This window comes from Moschus berezovskii, chromosome 25 (genome assembly GCF_049115385.1).
Source record: "Moschus berezovskii isolate FMDL1 chromosome 25, NW_MosBer_1.0, whole genome shotgun sequence".
NCBI lineage: Eukaryota > Metazoa > Chordata > Mammalia > Artiodactyla > Moschidae > Moschus > Moschus berezovskii.
This window is the reverse complement of record NC_142484.1, coordinates 20905365-20929525: the sequence shown is the minus strand read 5'-3', so window position 1 is coordinate 20929525 and position 24161 is coordinate 20905365. Positions and strand designations below refer to the sequence as shown.

Here is a 24161-nt window from a genome sequence, read left to right as displayed (position 1 = left end):
TTAACTAACATTTTCTGTCTCTACCATGGGCTGAGAGTTGGGGTCAGCAGTTTACGTTTATTATTTGTAATTTTTACAATGATGCTAAAAGAGAGGGTCCCAGGAAAGAGACACTGAGGAGGCTGTGCAGGACGTTTATAGTGGAGAGCTCTTCAGAACAGCATTTGAGAGCACAGGATGGGGCAGAGCGAGGTGAAGTAACTCATGGCTGCCACAGAGGTCTTGGTTAATCCTAAAGTGAAGTATGGAATCTGAGTAATACTTTAGAGCTCCCTTAAGGTGAGGTGGCTGGACTTCTGAATTTCAGCACTGACCAGTCACTGAGTCCAGGCTGCCAGTGGAGAGGGAGCCTAGCCATGAACAACCAGACATTCCTGGGAGGATTCCTTCAGGAGGATTCCTGAAGTCATCACCACTCAGGCAGCTGGTGGGGATGCACCAGTATCTCATTCCACGGGGCAGGGGTCCGGGCAGTGTATTACATATACACAGAAGATACGTCATGCTGCCCTATTTAACAGAAAAGAGAACGAAGAGCAAGTAAGAGCTTATCCAAGGTCTCTATCAGAGTGTCCTTAATGAAAATTCATGTTAGGTTTCAAAACGAGAATCTTGTGTGCTTCTCTCCTGCAGACAATGAAAAGTACAGAAAAATCACTGTATTTACCTTTTGGCCATAGTTGCTGGGAAGTTCATAGCTCATTTTCATTTTTAGCTGGAGTAACCACATTTACCTGGGTTACTGCTGTACTCCCTGCACTCTCCTGATTTCTCACTTCTTGATTCTATTTTGAGCTTTCTTCATCTGCATAGGCTCCTTTTTGTGTATTTATATCACGCATTACGAAACAGTCCATCTCACCCTCATCCCTCTGAGGAGAAGAGTACCCAGTCACTTACACATTAGGTGAACAAGGGCAGGCATAACCTAATGGTCACCTTGCAGTCTCCTTCAGTAAGCCACATCCTCATCCACTTCTACTGTCAAAAAGTTCATTCTACCTTGTAAATGTTTCTCCTTCTTTAACCTCAAACTTAATTTAAGAACAGTTGGTAGTCCAATAAATACCATCACATATATAAAGGCCTGAATGAATGCCTGCATGAGCTGTCTGCAATAAAAGTCTTATTTATGTTTCAACACTTTGTTTTAAATTCTTGGGACTTTCAAATCAATGTTTCTCATTATGTTTATAATCTTAGGACACCATGAATTATCTGCAATTATTTTTAAAATTTGTGTTTCCATTTCTATGACAAGGAACATTTATGAGCCCTATGAGGTATATGTGTGTGTTGCTATGTGATTTTGGCATTTGTGAATTTATGATTTCATTGTTGCCAAAATACTGTTTCAACTGTTAAATTTTAATAAAGGTAGACTGATAATTCACAGTGGGGCAAGTGGTTAAAATTGCAGAGTCAGACTTAGTCTAGCTTGATACCTGCTAGCTCTGTGACATTAGAAAAATTAATCGCTCTGTACCTCAATTTCTCCATCTGTAAGGTGGAGCCGGTAACAGTCTCTCCATCATGAAGTGAAACTGACAGTTGCTCAGTCGTGTCCAACTATTTGCGACCCCATGGACTGTATCCTGACAGGCTTCTCTGTCCATGGGATTTCCCAGGCAAGAATACTGGAATGTGTTGCCTCCATCATAGATTTGTGTTAAATAAAAAAATTCAAGTAGAGAATTTAAAAGTGTTTGCTTAGTAGCTTGTACTCAGTAAATGTTCAATATTTGTTATTATTACAACAAGAATAGACACACCACCTGGAAACCAAGGTGCCTTATGTGAAGATTAGTTCAAGCAGAGAAAAAGTAGCAGTGAAGCTTTATCATTAAGCACATGATAAGAATAACAAACTCAAAAGAAACTTACTGTAGCGATCAGTGTCAGAACCTTGTTTAAAAAGCAAGTAACTTTCAGCTAAACAACATCACCCAATATTAAAAGAATGCTCACTTCTTTATTAGTACTTAAAGTGTTGTATCAAGTTTTGTTTGACAACATGTGAAATCTTTAGGTATTAATAAAAGGAGTTTATACCTAATTTAGGTTTGTTACATATTAGGTAACATTGTTAAATGAATATGTTATTGCCCACACATTATTCAAGTTTCACCAACACCTGGCTGTGTCATCATAACTTTAACTTTTTGCTCATATACATTCTTCTATGGCTAAAAGACAATCATTTTGCCGTTTTCAAAGGTTTATAGTCTGAGCAAGAACATGGTGACTAACACAGTGACATATAAACAAGGGAGAAAAAAGGAATCCTTGCTACCCACCCAGGGTGAGGACTTAGCTTCACTCACTGGGCAACCTGTTTGCAAGAAGCAGGAGGCAGGCATGAATCAAGTATGAAGCATGACTGACCTATATATACTCTTGCAGAGTTCAATAAAACAAAAAGCATGCAGATTTCTCATTTCTTCTTTGGTGCATGGAAATTCTGCAGGTGTACTCAGTCATGTCCGACTCTCTGCAACCCCATGGACTCCACCAGGCTCCTCTGCCCATGGGATTTTCCAGGCAAGAATATTGGAGTGGGCTGCCATTTCCTTCTCCAATGGAAATTTTACTGGAATTAAAATAAGCTTCACCACCATTTCTTGAAAAATAACATCTCACGGACTCACAGATATGCTATCGTGAAGAAGTTAAACACTTTCCTTGCTTTTTCCTCTTAGTTTTGTAATGTGGTTTATATAACTTATGTCAAAAATTATTTTATACTGTTCTAAAACTGGCAAAACTCTGATTTCTCAACTCCAACTATTAACCGTATTTCCTGATTTATACAAGAGAGAAGGAACATTATCTATTTCTGCTGAAGGCTGTACCACCAGGACCAGAACAGACGTGCTCACTCTCTAATGACAGCATGAATACCAGCAGCATGGCGCTTCGCTGCCTGGAGGGGCAAAACTCAGTGACAACTGGACATATCACAAGAAGTCACAATACAAAAACCATGTAAATCATTCTTAATAAAGCCAAAGCAAATGAATTTCTATTTCCCATGCATAATGGAAGGTTGAGAGTTCAAACCTTCTAAGGTCAATAAGGCTAATATAAAGGAACATCTCATTTGAGGGGTTTTCTGATTGTGTTAATAGTTTTGAATTAACATATTTAAAATATTCATATTGTTTTCTACTGGAATATGACCTCTTTGAAGGCAAGTGGGTTTGCTTTTTGTTTCTTTCCCAGTTTTATTCTTTGACGTATTCGTAGAACCTAAATCAAATATTTGGCACACAGAAGTGGCTCAATATATTTTTGCTAAAGGCATGAGTGAATGACAGAAACTCCTTAAGATTGTATGTGGCAGTTGAGAGTTATAAGGTCAAGGTACTTTCTGGCCTATCACACTCCTTTTTCTAAATCATTAAGCAGCTCTATCCATTTAGAGAAAAGTATTTGTAAATTTTAAATAATAATGATAAGAGCAAGTTTTGGTAGATATAAACTTTATTCTGGTTTTATTAATTTCAAGTACAAACATAAATGACTTATTTGGATAAATGTAGCAATCTGCAGGTAGATAGTAGAGAAACAACACTGTGAGTTTCAAAAATGCAGGCTGTTACAACAAAGTCATCTTACACAGGCTGAGAAAATGCTACTAGAAAACAAATCTAGGTAAATAACTTCCATTCTATTTCATCACTTTATAATGAATGAAGTTATTATTTGGTAGCTCAAGAAATGTAATTTATGAATACAGCCAAGAACACATATGTAAAAATAAAGATGATGGCTGTTATTCCTAAAATGTCTGAGAATAAACACAGGTCTGTATTCTATTAGGAAAAAACATCACACCCCACCCACTAAGTGACAAAGTAACACTCATTTGATTAGTGCCAAGAAAAAAAGTATTTCCATTGGCTCTCAAGGACTCTCTCAACTACAAATAGGTTAGGAATTATACAGATTTGAATATACACCTTATTCCAGTATGCAGACATTGTTCAATTCTTCAGAACAATAGTGGGGAAGACTCCACATAGATTACAAACCCCAGATAATTTGTAACATATGCAGCATAGGAGGCACAGATTCATTGAGCATTCATTTTCAACACTGAAGGAAGTTTTTGCAATGGTAAATAGCAGGCAGAACACACTGCATAAACCCCACAACAGAAATAAAATTAAACAGTACCTAATAATCAATGGGCAATCCTAACAATCAACTATCTAAAAAATGGTACTGGTATTCGTTTTTGAAACTCAAGAAGTTTCTTCTCCCCCTTTAAAAAAAAAAAAAATTTGCAAACACGACACAGATACAAACATCCAAAGTCAGGGCGGGGACAGGGGGGGCTGCTATTCTACCTCATCCTAGTAACATGAGCATACTTCTAAGAGAAAGCATGACAATTTACATGGATATTTTAGAACTAAATCTGATTTTAGTTCTTGCCCTCTGGTAATGTTAGGAAAAAAGAAGGCAGGACCATCACTTAAGAAGCCTGGGGAGCAGATCAGGACCCAAGGGAGTCTGTATAACACAGACAGGACTGCCCTAAAGCAGTGTTTTATTTAGGTGGATCTCACTGGGTTCTGGGCTCCCCTAGTGTCTCAGATGGTAATGAATTTGCCTGCAATGCAGGAGACCTGAGTTCAATCTCTGGGTCAGGAAGATCCCCTGAGGAAGGAAATGACAACCCAGTCCAACAGTCTTGCCTGGAGAATCCTGTAGACAGAGGAGCCTGGCAGGCTACAGCCCATTGACTGTATCAGACGTGAATGAACGACTAACTTCCACTGGGTTTGAGGTGATCCAGTGATCAGGACTCTGCGCTCCCCCGTAGGGAGAACTAAGACCCCCTGCCATGTAGCACAGCTTAAAAAAAAAAAAAAGGACCAACTTAAAGCTTAAAACTTAAGCAATGAAGTACTGTGATGACCTCTAAGGACTGCAATTACAACCCTCTGTGTACACTGGTAGAGCAGTACACAGTGAGTTGTGTAGCCAGGTTAAGATCTGGCAAATCTACATTTTCAGATTCTCCAAAACAGCTCCACTGATTTTGATTATGTCTGAAAACTGTTCTGTTCTCTCCCTTTTCACTGCCACTATTTCACCTCCTGTGTAGGTTTCTGCAAGGAGCCTCTAAAACACCTTAGTACTTTCAGTCTTAGCCTTTCCAACTCATTTTCCACCTGACAGCCAGTTCAAAAACCTAAGGGGAACCATGTCACTCCCCAGCTGAAAACTCTCTAATAAGTTAGAACAAAGTCCAAACTCCTTAGCCCATCCTCTGACCTCCTGTTTGTCTCCAGTCTGATTTCTTCCCACTTCCCACCTCCTTTCACCATCCCCTCAAGCCATAGGTTCCAGGTCTCTAGAACTAGGCAGGATAAAACATTTCATGAGAATATCTGGGACATGACCTGTCCCAAATGAATGATGTTTCCGGAGTTTTGATACCTTCAGTCTAAAGTAGCACAATGACTGAAAAAACCAAACGTCACCTCATTCTCTTCTGTTCCTCTTCTAGCTGCAGGATCTGGCCCATTAGCAGGTTGTGTGCACAATTTAATGAGTTGTGGGCACCTTTCTCAACAACCCACATGGGACATGAAGGGATAACCATCCAGGGGAACAGGACCGTTCTGGTGCAGAAGATTTGGGGTGGTGAGAGGGTGGCTAGGGAGACAAGGGTGGATGGAGAGCTGCTACAGGTTAGAGGGGACGGTGCAGGTAAGGGGTATTTGAGGACCCCCAGTTTGGGGGAGGGGGACTAGCTGAGCCCTGGGCACAGAGCAGGCATGTGCTAATGGGGAAGTGTTGCTGCCCCTACCAGGTGTTGGCGCACCTCAGTGAGGTCATGTCAACAAACCAAGACCATCCTGGGACACCCCATACCCTCCCAGAACATGTCACTGCGGCTGTGGAACCTGTAGGAGAAAGACTCCAGGCCCTACCTCTATTCTGTGAGCTGCTGGTCCCCTGGACATGAGTATTTAACTTGTCTCCCCTTCCCCAGTCCCTCCAGCTCCTCCATCCTGCCACCTCAGCAGTGTGCCCCACTGGGGACCAACGTGACCCTGAGTTGCCAGTCCTCAGGGAGTAAGCCCACTGCCCAGTACCAGTGGGTGCGGTCACCCCCATCCTCCCAGGTTTTCTTTGCACCTGTTTTAGGTGAGCAAACTTCCAGAGACAACGGAGAGTGTGGCTGGGGTAGAGGAAAGATGAGGGCCAGACGGACTGGGGTGCAAGGGGAGCAACGCTGAAAAGCACTGTGGTGGGGGGTGGGGGGAAGGGGGATGTGGGGAGGGGGCTGCAGAAAGAGGCCTGCCAGGTGCAGACAGGTGCTGAAGACCATGCCACTCAAGAGATGCTGGGGCTAGAAGATCTGGGCTCAAGTAGAAAAGAACAAACCAGGGTGTGCTGCACAGTTAAGTATAGCGTCACTATGTGAGTTAATTATTTGCAAAGCACTTAGAACGGTGCATAACACACTGTAAATGCAATACAAGTAGTACTATTTTGTGAAATGTGCTTTGGTTACACAAATACAAACATCTATTTATGCACTATATGTATGTCATATAGTACTAGGCCACAGGGTAAAATACATTTCTTTTTGTATGTTCAAAAAGATGCATGACTTTGGTTTTTCTTTCCAGTATATAAATTAAGGAATGAGATATATAATGGACATAACTGCAATTCAAACTATAAAACAGTTACTTATGGAAACATAAATTTCTCGAACTGGTACATCTGCTGTTGTCCCCAAACCAGTGACTCTGCCCTTTGACCTGGTCCTGGATGACACCCCCACCAGTCACATGTGGTGTCTAGGGCATACCTCCATGCAAATGGTTCTTCAACTGAAAGGCATGACTTTTTAAACAGGCTGCAGCACCAGGAGCGTAATGTCCACACAATCCATAGACCACGCTCACAATACTGGAACTGGTGCTCTAGTATCCTGACTCTTGCTTCCCTGGAAAGGAGACTCTTTGATGGTAAATGATACACTGCGGTATGTCAAGGGCCTCCCACAGAAAGCCCTCAAGTATCTGTTGATGAATAATGGGAGAAAAAAAAAAAGTCCTTATTTCAGACCTTAGTATTTAAAGAAACCCTGTGATGAATCTGTCAGATGAGTGTGATGAAAGGGAATGGGTAAGATTTCCAAGTCCTCCCCAGATGCCTGGCCTTCAGCCAAGAGTTAAGTTCCAAATCTCTCCTGGCTCCTCCAGGCAGTGGAATTCCAAGGGCCTGGGAGCTCTACATCAGCCAAGAAAGAAACAGAAAAGATGCTCAAAGTTCTAAATTAGGGGTCTTTAATTGTAGCGCCTATAGGCCTTCTTTAATGATTGATCAAGGCACCTTAAACCTTAGCGACTCCTGTCATTCTCAGTCCTGTATATATTTTTTAGGCACGAAGCTTGGCTGTTGAATTTAGTATAGTCAAAGGAATATAGGTTAATCATATTGTTTAAGTGTAAGTGGAATATTGTGGGATCATCAACATTTTCAAGATATATTTGATAAAACCTATAGATAAGAATTTGGAGTGAATCTTTCAGATTCAGAGTACATTATTCAGTAAGTTTTACATCAATCTCATCTTACTCATACTAGATTTAATATGTCCTCTATCCTGTTAACGTCCCATAAATTTTAAAACACATGATGAAAAAATATTAATGTCAGCTTTCAAACATTCAAGAAGGCGCATGGATTTCAAAACTCTTTTGGAACTACACAGCAAAAAAGTCTGAACACTATAATTCCAAAGCTGTTCTGGTCAATATAATAGCCACTAAATTTACTTATTTTTTAAGTTAATTTTTATTGGATTATAGTTGCTTTGCAATGTTGTATTAGTTAAATATAAATGAATTAAAATTGAGATTAAAAATCCAGCGGCACAGTCACACTGGCCACTTTTCAAGTGTTCAATTACTGCCTGTGGCCAGCAGCTATTGCACAGTCTGCCAGACAGTGTAGATATGTTTTGCCCCAGTCAACTGAGATTATACTTTATTCCTTACAGGAAAAGATCCTCTTCCTACAGTGGTGAACCGTATCTCTTGACTTGTCAAGGTTCTTCCTACTCAGGGGTAAAGCAACAGGGAGGGCAAGAAGTAAGAACTTCCAACACAACCCCCGCCCCCTCGGAGGTCTGAGGGTGTAGCCAAGGGAATCCTTTCATAAAATAAAGCCTTCTTTAATGGTCTGAATAACAACTTTTTACCTATATTGTTCAATATGGTAGCCACTAGCCACATGGTGCTATTTATAACTTAAAATGTAATTAATTAAAATGAAACATAATTAAAAATTCAGTTCCACAAGCACACTTAACCACATTAAAGCTTAACAGCCTTTGGCTAGTGGCTCTTGCCCTGAACTGCAGCAGATATAGAACACTTCCATCATTACAGAAAGTTTTATTGAACAGCACTGCATTATACTATGGGTTTCCTCTATTTTTTTTTTCCTTTTTTACACAGCCTCTTAATGAAGGATCCAGAATATTTCACTCCACTTTCCAGCAGATTTCCCAAAATGCCAGGAAATAAACTCAGGTGCTTTTCACGCACAGTTTTAAGGTGTGCTTACTAGAGTCCTTACCTCCAAAACCACAAGCCTAAATATGTTTGTATGGCTGGGAGTCTATTCTTTCAGTATATATATCAAATCTCCGTCCGATTCAAAAGCAGACAAGAAAACTGGAACACACAAGTTTTCTGGTGGCAGTGGCTTGAGAACGAAAGAAATGGAAGGAGATAAATCTGACTAAATGTTTTCGTATGAACACTTTTGAGTGGCAGACCATATTTCTGAAAAACCTGTCAATGATAATGCAGAAAGTCTAGTGTGCTAACATCAGAAAAGTCCTTAGAGACAGGCAGAGTCTTAAACTGTTCGTACCAGGACAAACCTATCTTCAGGCTCCAAGTTATCTTTGTCCTATTCGTTCTCACAGGATAGATACTGACAAGCCGTGATAGTTACAATGAAAGGTCAAATATACCACACTGTGATTTGTCTGCTAAAGTACAATATTTGTTCCAAAGATGACGATGAATTACTGATGAATATAGATCAAGACAATGTCCCTAAAAAGTTAATCATCTTGCGTGTTAGGCAGAAGACTCCCCACCACTTATAAGTTTATCTGATAAACAACCAGCATTGACCCAGCAAAGACAAGTTCTTTAGGTCATATGATCACCTTGCATTTCATTTTCAGGCAGAGCCAGAGGAAAGCATCTGTTTGACAGACAAAAAGCCAACTCTCAAGAGCCAAATTTTTGGAGAACACCCAAAAATATGGGACTTGAGAATGAGTTTTGCAGGGCATCAGATTAACTGACTTAAGTGTGAATCTAGCACCTGGCTCCGAATTCCAAGTCTTGATAGGTCTCTCAACTACTACAGTATGGGCTGTGCTGAGCCCTCTTCCTCCTTTGAAATAAGTCATCACACTTATGGTCTGCTTTTTTCATTCGATGCTAAGTACTGCACTGCATACCATTCCCTGTGCTGTCTGGTACAGTTTTTTTACTCTTAGGTTGGGTATACAAACTTCAACTACACTGTAAGCTCTTGGACTCCGTATTACAGTTCTTCTCTTCACCCTAACACCAAGCAGACAGTAAACACTCAAGCATTTAGAAAATGGAGATATGACAACAAGGTTTACAGAAAAGGACAGAAAACCACCTATTTGTTTATCTGACTCCAAAATTAGGCTCAAATTGTGAGCAGATTCATTTTCTCCTGGCAAGCAAACAAACAGAAAGCAACAAAACTTCAGAACCAAACGATACCAAACACGTGTAGCAAGCCAGTCTCAAACATACCCATTTTATCCAAAAAAACTGAACAAATACCAATAACAGGACATGTCAGACTTTGCAGCAATTAAAAAAAAAAAGTTTATATCTGACTTTAAGTTAAATTCCTATGCACTTAGAAATACACATATTCGCTTGGATAGTACTTAAAAATGATACTTTGGTAGCAAAATCCAAGAGTCATCATATGACAAGGTTGTTACATCAATATACTGAAACTATGATTCAGGGAAAGTTTCAGGGAAAAACTGAAGATACTATATATCATCCTTCCTTTCAAACTTAGAAGAAATTATTTACTGGGTCTTCATAGTTGAATCTTGATAGATATTTAAATAAATACATTGGACCAGAAACGTAACTGATGCACATGGTGCTCCTTCCCAGGGAGCCTCTGACATGAGTTCTTAACTGACATGAGCGCCTAAGTGAGCTGCATTATTCTGGATAAGATATACCTCCTTGTCCATATCTCTCTCCACTACTTTGCTTCTATTTTGCAAATTCCAAAGCAAAAAGGATTGTTGAATTTCTTTTTGTAGTTCTCATTAACAGAATCAAGTGAAAGAGATTTCTGAATTACTTGTTCTAAATCGGCATTTCTGAAACTGGGATTGAAAGATTTGTTTCAGGGGTTTGCGATGATTCTCTGAGAATTTCCTAAGGTTCCTTTTGATTTTCATAAACATAATCTGGAGTACTTGGACATCCACCTCATAATTGTGTAAGGCTATGATTTCAGTGACCACGTGTGCATCTATGTTTAAGATTACATTCATCTTAAGTCCCCAAGAGGGACAGAGTTTAGTTTTTAAGGAAGTATTCCTCAAATTGGGTTTCAAAGTCTATGTTTTAGGGTTAAAATCTGAACACTGCTCTAGATTTTTATACTTTCCAACATTCTCTTTCAAGGCTTTGTTTATTTGGTGAATTTAATAAATATGTATCCAGTGCCTACTTATGTCCAAGGCACTGGAAATACTGTTGGGAATAAGAGATCAGAACTTGTCATTATGGAGCTTATAATTCCAATAGGAAAGAACAATGCTGTTAATGAAGAAGTCTGGTTCCTTGGTTGAAATCACACTTATGGAACTGTTTACTTAGAAAACAAAAAACAGTAATCTGGTCACCTCACCAACTGTTACTGTGGATTAGAGCATCTATCATCAACATCCATATAGTCTCAAAATATTCTAAGAGCTTGAGGTCAATCTGATCTTATCTGCTTGGAGACAGAGAAAACGATCCTCTTTTGAAAATTCGTTTGCTTTAGGTTATGCTTCTCATAAGTGGACAAAGACGCAACCCAACTAGAGATTTTCTGGCTTTTTGAGAAACGATTTTCTAATCAGTGAGATTCATAAGCAGCTTTGGATAACACCCTTTGTCCTTCTGATTGGGAAATTTCTATGGACAAAAAAAAAATCAATGAAGCTAAAACAATTACAAAAGCTTAAAGTGTACTGCTAAACTCAAAAAAGTTCATGAATAAAGGCTAAACAGCACAATGCAAAAACTCCCCTTAACAACCTTGAATAGAACAAGGAATGAGATTCAGAGAACAGTGGCTACTATTAGCTACTATTTATCCTATCTATAAACCATTACTTTCATGACATCCTTGTTTAAAGTGGAGAGGGAGGGGGACCCAAAGATAACATGTTATCAGGTAAACCAATCCAACTTTTTTAATTGAGAAATGGGTGTCAGATTCCCTAAAAATAGTAGTTTTGAAATATCTTAGTTTCTGGACCAAATTTTCTAAGCCACAATATCCTCAAATGAACACTTAAGATCCCTGGAATTCTGGAGCCATCTCCTTCTCCAGTGTGAGTATGACAGTTCCTACTACGTTTTTACCCCGCCATGGAGTTTCAAAAAGGTGTCGGCCCTGCTAGAAACGAAGCACACTAATACTATAACTCTGAACAAGTAGTAGTTCCGTGAACTAGGGGGAAATTCTTCAACCAGAATCTTTTAGCAGACACTCAAAGAGGACACCAACCAACTTATCTAAAAAACAACTCCCTATCTGCCAATACTACAAATCTGAACTCCCAGATTAAAAGTCAGCAGGAACAGAAAAAAGTAACCCAACTGGAGGTAACATTTCTAGCCCAAATTAAACCTCTCTACTGAAATCCTCAGGTACACAAGGATGGCCAGACGCACAGTGAGAGCTTCACTTGTCACCACATCCGGCACAACAGCTAAAGCAGAGGAACACAGGCTTTCAAGAAGGAGCTTCGTCAGAAACACTGCAGGGCCTCAAGCCAACCTAACTCTGAAGACATCACATTCAAATTTCGGACCAACTATCAGTCAGGCTAACTTTAACTGTGCTCTAACTCCACAAAAGCAATACAGTATCTGGCTACAACCGAGCCTTCCCAATTCTCCAAAGCATCTCAAGACTCGATCGCCCTTCGAGTTAGAAGCAAGCTCAAGGCAGGAGACAACTGACACAAAGGCCATCGTCTGAAGGCGCCTTTCGTACGGCTCTGCCCCTGCCACTCACTTGAAAATTCCTAAACTGGGGGGGGGGGGGGGGTAAGGGAGAGAGCTCAGCACCTCCCCCGCTTCCATCCCTGCTCCATCCCGCCCCGGCCAGTAAGCCTCTGCCTGGGAGCCCCCCGGCCTGGAACAAAGCGAGGGGCCCCGGCGGTGGGGGCGAGAGGCGCCGGCTGCACGGGACCGCCGCCGGGAGCACAATGCGAAACTACCAACTTCAGAGTGCAAGAACATCCTCGATTGGCAAGAAAGAGGGGCGGCGGCAGGCACGCCCAACTTCAAACTCAGAAAACCTACGGGCTGGCGGCCATCTGGAAAAAAAAGCCCCCCCTTCCCAGGGAGAGAAGAAAAAAGGCGGAGGGGATGCGAGTGGCCCACCGGGCCCCGGAGGGGAGCCCTGCGCTCAGACCGGCCCCTGCCCCCGAGGCCCGCTTCCCCGCCTTCTCTCTGCCTCTGGTTTGCTGCCCCAGGCCGGGCGGCCGGTTACCTTGATGCGCTCCCGGCACTGGGACGGGGTCCGCTCGTAGCCCAGCTCGGCCAGGGCCCGGGACACGCGCTCGTACATGGCCGGCCCGGGGGCCTTGCTGCCGAACACCGTGCCGGCTCCCTCCAGCTGCTGGTACCGTGCCTCCACCAGCCGCTCGTTGCCCCACACTGCGATGAGCGCGTTCGTCTCTGCCGGCGTCCACGACATGCCCCGGCAGGCGGCGGCGGCGGCCGCCGCAGCCCCGCCACCACCGCCGCCACCGGGGGAGAAGGAGACCGAGGACGAGGCGGCGCTGCGGCCCCCCAGCCCCAGCCCGAGACCCCCGGACGCCGCTGCCCCCGAGCCCGCCGCACTGCCCGGCCCGAGCGGGGAGGCTCCCCGCGGCGTGGAAGGGTCGGACAGCGATGGGTTTCCGTCGCTCAGGCCGCCAGGAGAAGCCGGGGAGAGCACCTCCATCTTCGGGATTTTGAGCGGCGAGTTGGCGGGCAGCTCGGAGCCACAGGGCGCAGCCATCTTCCAAGCGGCCGCCGCTGCCCCGCCCGGAAGTGACGCGCCCTCACATCCGGCCGCCGCGGCCTGCGGGGCTGCCCTCGGGCCTGGCCGGCCGGCGGGCGCGCGGCTGCCGGCCCCGGCGGCCGCCTGGAGGCCGCCCGCCGCCCCCGGCCTGTGCCCGCGCGCCCGGCCGCGGCGCGCGCTCCTCTTCCGGGGCGAGGGGCGGGAGGGAGGCTCGCCGGAGCCGCGAGCGGAGGAGCGGGGCGGGGGCATGCGGGCGCCGGCGTGAGGAGCGGAGGGAGCCCTCCCTACTTCCTCTCCAGCCTCAGCCCCGGGAGGAGGGGTGAGGCCCGCGAGGGGGCCGGCAGTCGAGGAGGACTTGACCGCTTCGCTCGCTCGCTCTCCTCCCTCGGCGCTGCCGCTCGCCTCCTCGGAACCGGCCTCGGGGTGCAGGGGCTGACGTCCCGGGCGGAGGCTGGGGAGCCCCGCGCCGGGCTCAGCCAGGAAGGCGCCGAGGCTGCAGGGAGGGCATTCTGGGGAAGACTTTAAAAAGCATCTGGGAACCAGGCTTGGTTTGTGCTCTGTAGCTTTTCGAGACTCCCAGGCGCAGTATTTGAAGAGCAACTCCTATCCCAGTTCTGATCTATTTTCCGGTTAGTCTGGATGAGGGTGACGGTTTGTAGAAGTCAGACGTCTTTATTGCGCTTGCACGAAATGGTAACCCACTCCAGTATTCTTGCCTGGAGGAATCCCATGGATGGAGAAGCCTGGTAGGCTACAGTCCACGGGTCGCAAAGAGTCGGACACGACTGAGCGACTGAACAGAACAGAACAGAACAGAACGATCTGTCTACAGCTTAAATGAGTATGAACTCCCAGCCTCAGCAGAAAAGTTACTTTCCCATAGCGTTCTCCGTCCTCCCTAATTGGGAAGTTACATCGTTTTTCCCACAGTTTTTCATACTTTCCAGTGTAAGGCAACGCAAAAAAGACTGTCAATTATGACGGCTCTTGTGACCTCCAGTAATTAGTGGTAATCGTTCCATAAAGTGCTGCAGTTTCATGAACGTTGAACACCCCAAGTCCAATACATCTCTGTAAGCTATTTCAATATTCTTCAAAGCCAAACATCTAATCTTGGATGCTAAACTTGAAGGCCCAGCTGCTTGTTGTTGTTGTTTTTCAAATATAAATAAGCTATGCAATGTTTTTGTTTTTCTTTTAATGGCAAATATATGTTAGGTTTTTTTTAAAAAAAGCTGAGGTCAGCTGCATTTTAAACTCAAAATCAGGGTTTCCCTTGTGGCTCCGTGGTAAAGAATCCACCTGCCAGTGCAGGAGACATGGGTTCAGTCCCTGATGGGGGAAGATCCCACATGCTGTGGAGCAGCTAGGCCAACATGCCACCGTTACTGAAGCCAGGGCCTCTAGATCCCAGTGCCACAAGAAAAGCCACCTGAATGAGAAGCCCACACAGGGCCAACTAGACCTTCTGGGTTCCTGGTAACTAGAGAAAAACTAGTACAGCAAGGAAGACCAAGCACAGCCAAAAATAAACTCAGAATCACCCCAGAGAATGACATGGTTGTCACTGGAAAGCCAAAGGAATAAGAAACAGGGACAAAATAGAGGAGATAATTGTCTCTGTATGCCATTTTAAAATGTTACCATACTTTATAAGATAGGAATATGAAGAAACACAAAGAAATTCCAACATTTATGCTATCTCTTCTTTTTTTCTAACAAAAAGTTATAGTCTAGTAGATGTATAACTGATTCCCTTTGCTCTACACCTGAAACTAAACACTGGAAATCAACTATCCTCCAATAAAAATTCAAAACGGGTGGGTGGGAGGGAGGCTCAAGAGGGAGGGGAGGTATGTATACTTCTGGCTGATTCATGTTGTTACGGGTCAGAGACCAATACAATGTTGTCAAGCAGTTATCCTCCAATTAAAAAATTCAAAGCAATAAATCTTTCACATCTTTCAAAAAATATATATATAGTCTAGCACCACAGTTAAGAGTATGAATTCTAGACTCAGAAAGCCTGGCTTCAAATTCCAGTTCTGTAACCTCAGCCAACTTATTTACCCAGCCTTTTGGTGTCTTGGTATCTTCAGCTGTAAAATGAGGATGACCTCACAGCATTATGACAGTAAATGCATTCATACAGATAAAACTCTTCCAACAGTTTCTGGTTCTCACAAGCCTGTGTGAGCACTAGCTGTCACATCACTTTGCTTGTACTCTAGTTAATCTTTCCCCTTCACTTTCTCCCTACTTCTGGTTTTCAGTGTTCTCATTTCCAACTCTCTCACGGGCTCTAGAGGAATCTTAGACACCTGTGAAAGCAAAACTCACTCTCCTTTAGCCCAACAGTAATTTTTTTTAACGTCAAGGTGTATAGTGCGTATGAAAGAGAGCTGAGTGAAAGTCTCTCGGCCATGCCTGACTCTTTGCGACCCCATGGACTATACAGTCCATGGAAATTCTCCAGGCCAGAATTCTGGAGTGGGTAGCTGTTCCCTTCTCCAGGGGATATTCCCAACCTAGGGATCAAACCCAGGTCTCCCTCACTGCAGGCAGATTCTTTACCAGCTGAGCCACCATGGAAGCCCTGGTGAAAGAGAGATGTGCCTGAAATCATACATGAAATCAGAAACGCCACAGAGTTTTAAAATCATTGCTTCTCCCACTTATTTTTCCACAAGCCTGAAAAAAGAAAAAGCTCCCTCCTTCTATTGTTAATTCTGGATGATCCTCAAATCACTCTGACTCATGCAGGAAACCTTCCTAGATAGATAAAGCGGGTTGACTGAGAAGTCTCCCTTCCCACTAACTTCTGTTTTAGACATTATTTCTATGTATCCCCCCCTTTATTCCCACACCCATCAGTCTATCCAATAAGAAAAGCTTGTATCAAAAATAAAACTTCCAGTAACATCTTGAAAGTAAAATGAAGCCAATAACGTAAAAGCTATTAATACCTATTCCAGTGTAGAAGCACTGCCATATAGGCCACCAGGATCATGTGACCATAGTGTTGGCTTCTAGGAGTTGTGTGATATACTTGTTCAAGACTTAATGGTTCAGTAAGGACTTGTGCAATGGCTGCTGCATTTGAATTAATTTGCTAACACCTTTTATTGTGGATCTAGATGGTAGTCATAAGTAGATAAAAACTTATTTGAGAGATAATGCATGAAATGCCTCAAAAATAAAATAATGTGCAAGAGTCCAGGACAATACAAAGCTTCTGCCTGTAAGCAATCCACTGATCTCCTTTAACTGTATCACCCCTCATCCATTTCCTCCATAATCTGTGTCAACTGTTTGTTTTCCCAGCTTTAAAAAAAATTCTTATTTTATGTATTTCTAATTATTTGGCCATGCCGGGTCTTTTGCAGCATGTGAACTCTTGGTTGTGGCAGATGGGATCTAGTTCTCTGAGCAGGGATGGAACCCTGGCCGCTACCTTTGGAGCTCGGAGTCTTAGCCACTGAACCACCACGGAAGTTCCTTCCCAGCTTTTCTATGAAGCCTTCCCTAATGTGACAGACAGAAGTCCTCCATCTGATACCCATTCACACAACTTAGCACTTCACATTAACGTTTTCTGTTTCAGAAGCTTAGTTAATTCTGTTGCGTACTCTCACTGTGTTTTATGACTCAGTGTGTTTGTTGCTGTATTTTTTGCCCTTCATATTCCACATCAAGTCCTGTTACCTCTAATTCTAAACTATTTCCTATATCTGACTACTTCTTAACCCTGGTCCAAGCCTCTATCTTGTCTTTACTGGACAACTGGACTTCCTGCTTACATACTTGCATGCTTACACAGTAGCCAGAGTGAACTTGGTATTTTAAAACTTTTTTCTTGTGAAATATAATGTATAGAGTACATGAAGCATGCATGTACAACTAGTAAATGAATTTTTGTAAAACAGATACTATATGATCATACCCAAGACAGTAAATAGAATATAGCCAGCACTCTAGAAGCCCTACCCTACAACCCCTTCCCAATGTTAAACTCTATCTTCCTCATAGAAATAACCACTATGCAGACTTGCCCTTTTTTACAGTTTTATCGAATGATTGAAAAAAGTGAAACTGTTAGTCACTCAGTCGTGTCTGACTCTTTGCGACCAATGGACTTAACCCACCAGGCTCCTCTGTCCATGGTTATGCATCGCTAAAAGTTTTCCCCAGTTTTGAATTTTTTGGAAATGAAATCACATGTATTCTGTGTCTGGCTTCTTTCATTCAATATTATGTTTTCAATTAAGATTCATCTAGTCTGTATGAGGCTGCAGTTTATTCATTTTTGTTGCTGTAAAATACTCTGTTTTATGAATATATCACATTTTATTTATCCATCCTACTGCTGAATCTTTGGGTTGTCTCTAAATTAGGATATTATGAATAATGCCGCTACAAACATTCTTGTACATGTCTCCCAGTGCATATGCGCAAGTATTTCTGCAGACTATATACCTCCCCCTTCCTTCTTTCCTTCTTTCTTTCCATGTGGATACATAATTACTCCAACTCCGTTTACCGAAAGACCATCCTTTCCTTCTTTTATAATGCTATCTTTGACATAAATCAAGTGTCCATATGTGCATGAGTCTATTTCTGGGTTCTTCTATTACGTTGGTCTATTTATTTTTCTATCTGTGTTCCTTATGGCAATATCACACTGCCTTAATAGTAGATGACACTGGCTTTATGATAAGTCTTATATCAAGGATAGAAAATCCCTCTTCCACTTCTTCCTCCTTCTTCAAGAGTGGCTTACTATTATTGATCCTTCACATTTCCATATACATTGTTAGAATTAGCTTGTCAAGTTCTACAGAAACAAGCTGTGGATATTTTGATTGGCACTACACAGAAACTATGGACCAATTTAAGAAAACCTGACATCTTTATAATAATTGGTCATACAATCCTGGAAAATAGTAAATCCACTTATTCAGTCTCTAGGTTCTTTCAACAGAGTAGTTTTCTGCATAAAAGTCTTACACGTATTTTTGTCGGATTTATTTCTACATAGTTGGTATTTTTAAAACACTCTTGTTGCTGCTGCTGCTAAGTCACTTCAGTTGTGTCCGACTCTGTGTGACCCCATAGACGGAAGCCCACCAGGCTCCCCCATCCCTGGGATTCTCCAGGCAAGAACACAGGAGTGGGTTGCCATTTCCTTCTCCAATATGTGAAAGTGAAAAGTGAAAGTGAAGTCGCTCAGTTGTGTCCGACCCTTAGCGACCTCATGGACTGCAGCCTACCAGGCTCCTCCATCCATGGGATTTTCTAGGCAATAGTACTGGAGTGGCTTGCCATTGCCTTCTCTGAAACACTCTTGTAAATGGTATCATTTTAAACACTTCATTTGCTAATTGGTTTTGCTGTTAAGATGCTTGCATTTAATTTTGCATTTTAGTAATCCTGACAGACTGACCTTTTAAAATTGCAAATCATTTTGTATCATTCCCTTGTTAAAAACCCACCAATGGCTTCCTATTGTAAACATATGACCCAAAATCTTTGCCATGAGTATGATGGTTTTAAAACACGCATGCATGCTAAGTCACTTCAGTTGTGTCCCAACTCTTTGCACCCCTATGAACCATAGCCCACCAGGCTCCTCTGTCCATGGGATTTTCCAGGCAAGAATACTGGAGTGGGTTGCCATGTCCTCCTCTAGGGGATCTTCCCGACCTAGGAATTGAACCTGTGTCTCTTATGTCTTGTTCATTGGCAGGCAGGTTCTTCGCCACTAGCACCACCTGGGAATCCCAGTTTTAAAACATATCCATATATTATTTGATGATCTTCCAATAAGAAGTTGAATTTTTGTTCCTTCCCCTTGGACCTGGGTGAATCTTTGTGACTACCTTGACAAACCACATGTGGTGGGAGTGACATTGTGTGACTTCAAGGCTAGATTTGGAAACACCCTGAAGCTTTTGCCAGTTTCTGCTCTGAAAACCTTTAGCCACCATGTAAAAAACTGGGCTACCCTAAGTCGAGAGAGAGAGCGAGCCAAGGAAATAGAAATGTTCTATCCTTTAGTTATTTGTCTAAGTAGCCCAGGCTGTAAATAGGGGGATGAGGAATCTTTGAGATAACTCCAGTCCCACCCATCACCTGATTGCAACCACACAAGAGACCCATAGCAAAAGTCACCGAGCTGACCCCAAGCATCCCTAGATTCATGAGTAAAGTTCATGATTGTTGTTGTTCTATGTTATGCAGCAGTTGGTAGCTGGAACACTGATCTACAAGACTCTTCCTATAAGCTAAAGACCCTGTTGCTGGGAAAGACTGAAGGCAGAAGGAGAAGGGGACAACAGAGAACGAGATGGTTGAATGGTATCACTGACTCAATGGACAGGACTTTGAGCAAGCTCCAGGAAATGGTGAAGGACAGGAAAGCCTAGTGTGCTGCAGTCCGGAGGATCACAAAGAGTCGGACACAACGGAGCAACTGAACAACAGTCTACCTACGGCACCAACTTCATCTCCTATCTCAAATACACTCCAGCCACACTGGCCTCGTATTTGCCCTATGAAATAGGCCAAGCTTATTTCTGTTTGGACTTGTCATATCTCCTTATCTTAGAACACACTCTTAGCTCTTCAAGTAACAGCCTGTTTCTCATAAGTCATCTCCTCAAATGTTGCCTCCCCAGAGAAACCTTTCCTGCATCTCCATCACAGTGCCATCTTATTTTATCAACACACATTTTCTGAAATCATTTACTTATGCATATTTACTTTTCTTTCATATATTTACTGTCACCCTGGTCTGGAATGTAGGCTGTTTGAAACCAAGGATTTTGTCCATTTTGTTCCCTCCTACTGGATCCAGCACTTAAAAGAGTCCAGGCAGGCTTTCATAATCAACCAAGATGAGCAGCAGGAACCAGATACACCCTCCTCCCTTGAATCACTAGAAAACCAGAGAAAATGTGTGAAACAATGGCTTTCGAGACAAAAGACATCAGAAAATAAATGACAGTGAACCTAAGAGATGGGAAACAAACAAGGTGACTGCGGGGATGGTTTCACAGGTGCATGCATTCGTTGGGTGCGTGTGCCTAGCCACTCAGTCGTGTATGACTCTTTGTGGCCCCATGGACAGTAAGCCACCAGGCTCCTCTGTCCGTGGAATTTTCCAGGCAAGAGTACTGGAGAATATGCATATGTTAGTGATTATCAAATTGTACACTTAATTGTGCACAGTTCACTGTATGTTGATTATACCTCAGTAAAGTTGTTATGAAAATATAGTTCCAGAAAAACAATAGATATTTATTGAGTGACTGTTGGTTTTCTCGGACTGTGATTTCTTAGTGGTTAGGGATTTTTTTTAATTAGTTTGTATTGGAGTAGATTGCTTTACAGTGTTGTGTTAGTTCCTACTGTTCAGCTAAACGAATCAGTCATTCAGTTCAGTTCAGTTCAGTTCAGTTCAGTCGCTCAGTCGTGTCCGACTCTCCGCGACCCCATGAATCACAGCACGCCAGGCCTCCCTGTCCATCACCAAATCCCGGAGTTCACTCAAACTCATGTCCACAGAGTCGGTGATGCCATCCAGCCATCTCATTCTCGGTCGTCCCCTTCTCCTCCCGCCCCCAACCTTTCCCAGCATCAGAATCTTTTCCAGTGAGTCAACTCGTCGCATGAGGTGGCCAAAGTATTGCAGCTTCAGCTTTAGCATCAGTCCTTCCAATGAACACCCAGGATTGATCTCCCTTAGAATGGACTGGTTGGATCTCCTGGCGGTACAAGGGACTCTCAAGAGTCTTCTCCAACACCACAGTTCAAAAGCATCAATTCTTCGGCGATCAGCTTTCAAATTCAGACTTAAATTGAAGAAAGTAGGGAAAACCACTAGACCATTCAGATATGACCTAATCAGTCATACTTGTATGTATATCCCCTCTCTTTGGACTCCCTTACCATTCAGGTCATCACAGAGAATTCAGTCGAGTTCCTTGTGCTATGCAGTACGTTCTCATTCGTTATCTAGTTCATACATGGTATCAACAATGTACAGGTGTCAATCCCAATCTCCCAATTCCTCCCACCCCCTTCCCCCGTTAGTATCCAGACATTTGTTCTCTTTGTCTGTGTCTCTACTTTTGCTTTGCAAATAGGATCATCTATACCATTTTTCTAGATTCCACATACATGCGTTAATGTACGATGATTGTTTTCCTCTTTCTGACTTACTTCACTCTGTATGACACTCTAGGTCCATCCATGTCTCTACAAATAACTCGATTTCATTCCTCTTAATGGCTGAGTAATATTCCATTGTGTAGATGCACCGCATCTTCTGTACCCATTCCTCTGTTGATAGACATCTAGGTTGCTTCCATGTCCTGGCTGTTGTAAATAGTGCTGCCATGAACCTTGGCATGCCTATCCCAAGGAGTGGGGTTGCTGGGTCATATGGCAGTTCTACTTTTAGTTTTTAAGGAACCACCATACTCTTCTCCATAATGGCTGTATCAATTTACATTCCCAGAAACAGTGTATAACGGTTCCCGTTTCTCCACAGCCTCTCCGGCACTTATTGTTTGTAGATTTTTGATGATGGCCATTCTGACTGGTGTGAGGTGATAACTCATAATAGTTTTGATTTGCATTTCTCTAATAATCATGTATGGATGTGAGAGTTGGACTGTGAAGAAAGCTGATCGCCGAAGAATCGATGCTTTTGAACTGTGGTGTTGGAGAAGACTCTTGAGAGTCCCTTGGACTGCAAGGAGATCCAACCAGTCCATTCTAAAGGAGATCAATCCTGGGTGTTCATTGGAAGGACTGATGCTAAAGCTGAAACTCCAATACTTTGGCCACCTCATGCAACGAGTTGACTCACTGGATGCTGGGAGGGATTGGGGGTGGGAGGAGACGCGGACAACAGAGAATGAGATGGCTGGATGGCATCACCAACTCAATGGGCATGAGTTTGAGTGAACTCCGGGAGTTGGTGGTGGACAGGGAGGCCTGGCATGCTGTGATTCATGGGGTCGCAGAGAGTCGGACATGACTGAGCGACTGAACTGAACTGAATAATTAGTGATGTTGGAGCATCTTTTCATGTGTTTGTTGGCCATTTGCATGTCTTCTTTGGAGAAATATCTATTTAGGTCTTATGCCCATTTTTTGACTGGGTTATTCACTCTTTTGATATTGAGCTTCATAAGCTGCTTATATATTGTGGAGATTAATTCTTTGTTAGTTGCTTTCTTTGCAATTATTTTCTCCCATTCTGCAGACTGTCTTTTCATCTTGTTTATGGTTTCCTTTACTGTTCAAAATTTTTTAAGTTTAATTAGGTCCCATTTGCTTATTTTTTGTGTTTATTTTCATTACTGTAGGAGGTAGGTCAAAAAAGGATCTTGCTGTGATTTATGTCAAATAATGTTCTGCCTGTATTTTCCTCCAGGAGTTTTATAGTGTTTGGCCTTACATTTAGGTATTTTATCCATTTTTATTTTATTTTTGTGTATGATGTTAGGGTATGTTTTAATTTCATTCTTTTGCATGTAACTGTCTAGTTTTCCCAGCACCACAGTAGTTAGGGATTCATTCTTCTATACATGTTTAGTAATAACCTGCAAAGTACCATGTTGAATACCAAGTATTCAAATGATGCTTTATAAATGTTATCATGGCACATTTATTACATGCCCATTATATTAATGTCATTTAAGTGGGACTAAAGATGTCCCTTGGACTGCAAGGAGGTCCAACCAGTCCTTCCTAAAGGAGTTCAGTCCTGGGTGTTCATTGGAAGGACTGATGCTAAAGCTGAAACTCCAATACTTTGGCCACCTCATGCGAAGAGTTGACTCACTGGAAAATACCGTGATGCTGGGAGGGACTGGGGGCAGGAGGAAAAGGGGACGACCGAGAATGAGATGGCTGGATGGCATCACCAACTCGATGGACATGAGTTTGGGTGAACTCCGGGAGTTGGTGATGGACAGGGAGGCCTGGTGTGCTGCGATTCATGGAGTCATATAGAGTCAGACACGACTGAGTGACTGAACTGAACTGAACTAAAAGATGTTTTGCTTGACAAAATGTTTAACTTAATTATCAAAGAAATACAAATTAAAGGCATAAAATACTAGTTTTAGCTTTTTAATTTGCAAATAGTTTTAAATGATAGCATAAGCATGAGTTATTTTTCTATCCAGAAGAAAAAAGAAAGCTATTTCAAATTCTGAAGCATTTTGTAATACCTCCTTAAGAGCCTGGGGAAATAGATGCTTTCTCTGTTCTGCTGATAAGCTTGAACACTGGGAGAAACTTTCTGTTGGGCAATTGTAATAAATGTGTACTTTCCTGGTGGTTCAGTGGTTAAAACTCCTGCTTCCACTGCAGGGGGGCCTGAGTTCCATCCCTGATCAGGGAACTAAGATCCCACGTGCTACATGGAGCAGCCAATAAATAAATAAATTACAAAAGCTTGAAAAAAATAAGAACTCCTTAATCCAGCTAGCTATTCCACTTCAAGATATGTACACCGAGAAAATAAATTGTGCATGAAGATTTCGTTACAAGATGGTTTGCCACTACATGGTATGCAATACCAACAATTAGAATGGATGTATAAATCCAGGAGTAAGATAGTGGCTAAATAAACACTGCTATAATCCTTCCATGAAATACTATTCTGACAAGAAAAGTAGTAAGTTAACTTAGAGAGATGTTCACAGTATGTCTTGTTAATCAAGAGTAATAGGCTTTAGAAAATGAAATGACAAACCAAAGGCTGAGAGGAAATATTTATA

General features: G+C 42.6%; 1 protein-coding gene across 2 annotated transcripts in view; it reads right to left on the bottom strand.

The window, feature by feature from the left end:
* The window catches only part of MSANTD2 (Myb/SANT DNA binding domain containing 2), a 29990-nt gene extending 16358 nt beyond the window's left edge, over nt 1–13632 (bottom strand). For both annotated transcript variants that reach the window (XM_055415956.2, XM_055415957.2), the window contains exon 1: nt 12847–13632. In XM_055415956.2, coding sequence (XP_055271931.2) covers nt 12847–13611 — 765 coding nt within the window. In that variant the 5' untranslated portion in view covers nt 13612–13632. The remainder of the gene's footprint in view (nt 1–12846) is intronic.
* Between the last annotated feature and the right edge of the window lie 10529 nt (nt 13633–24161).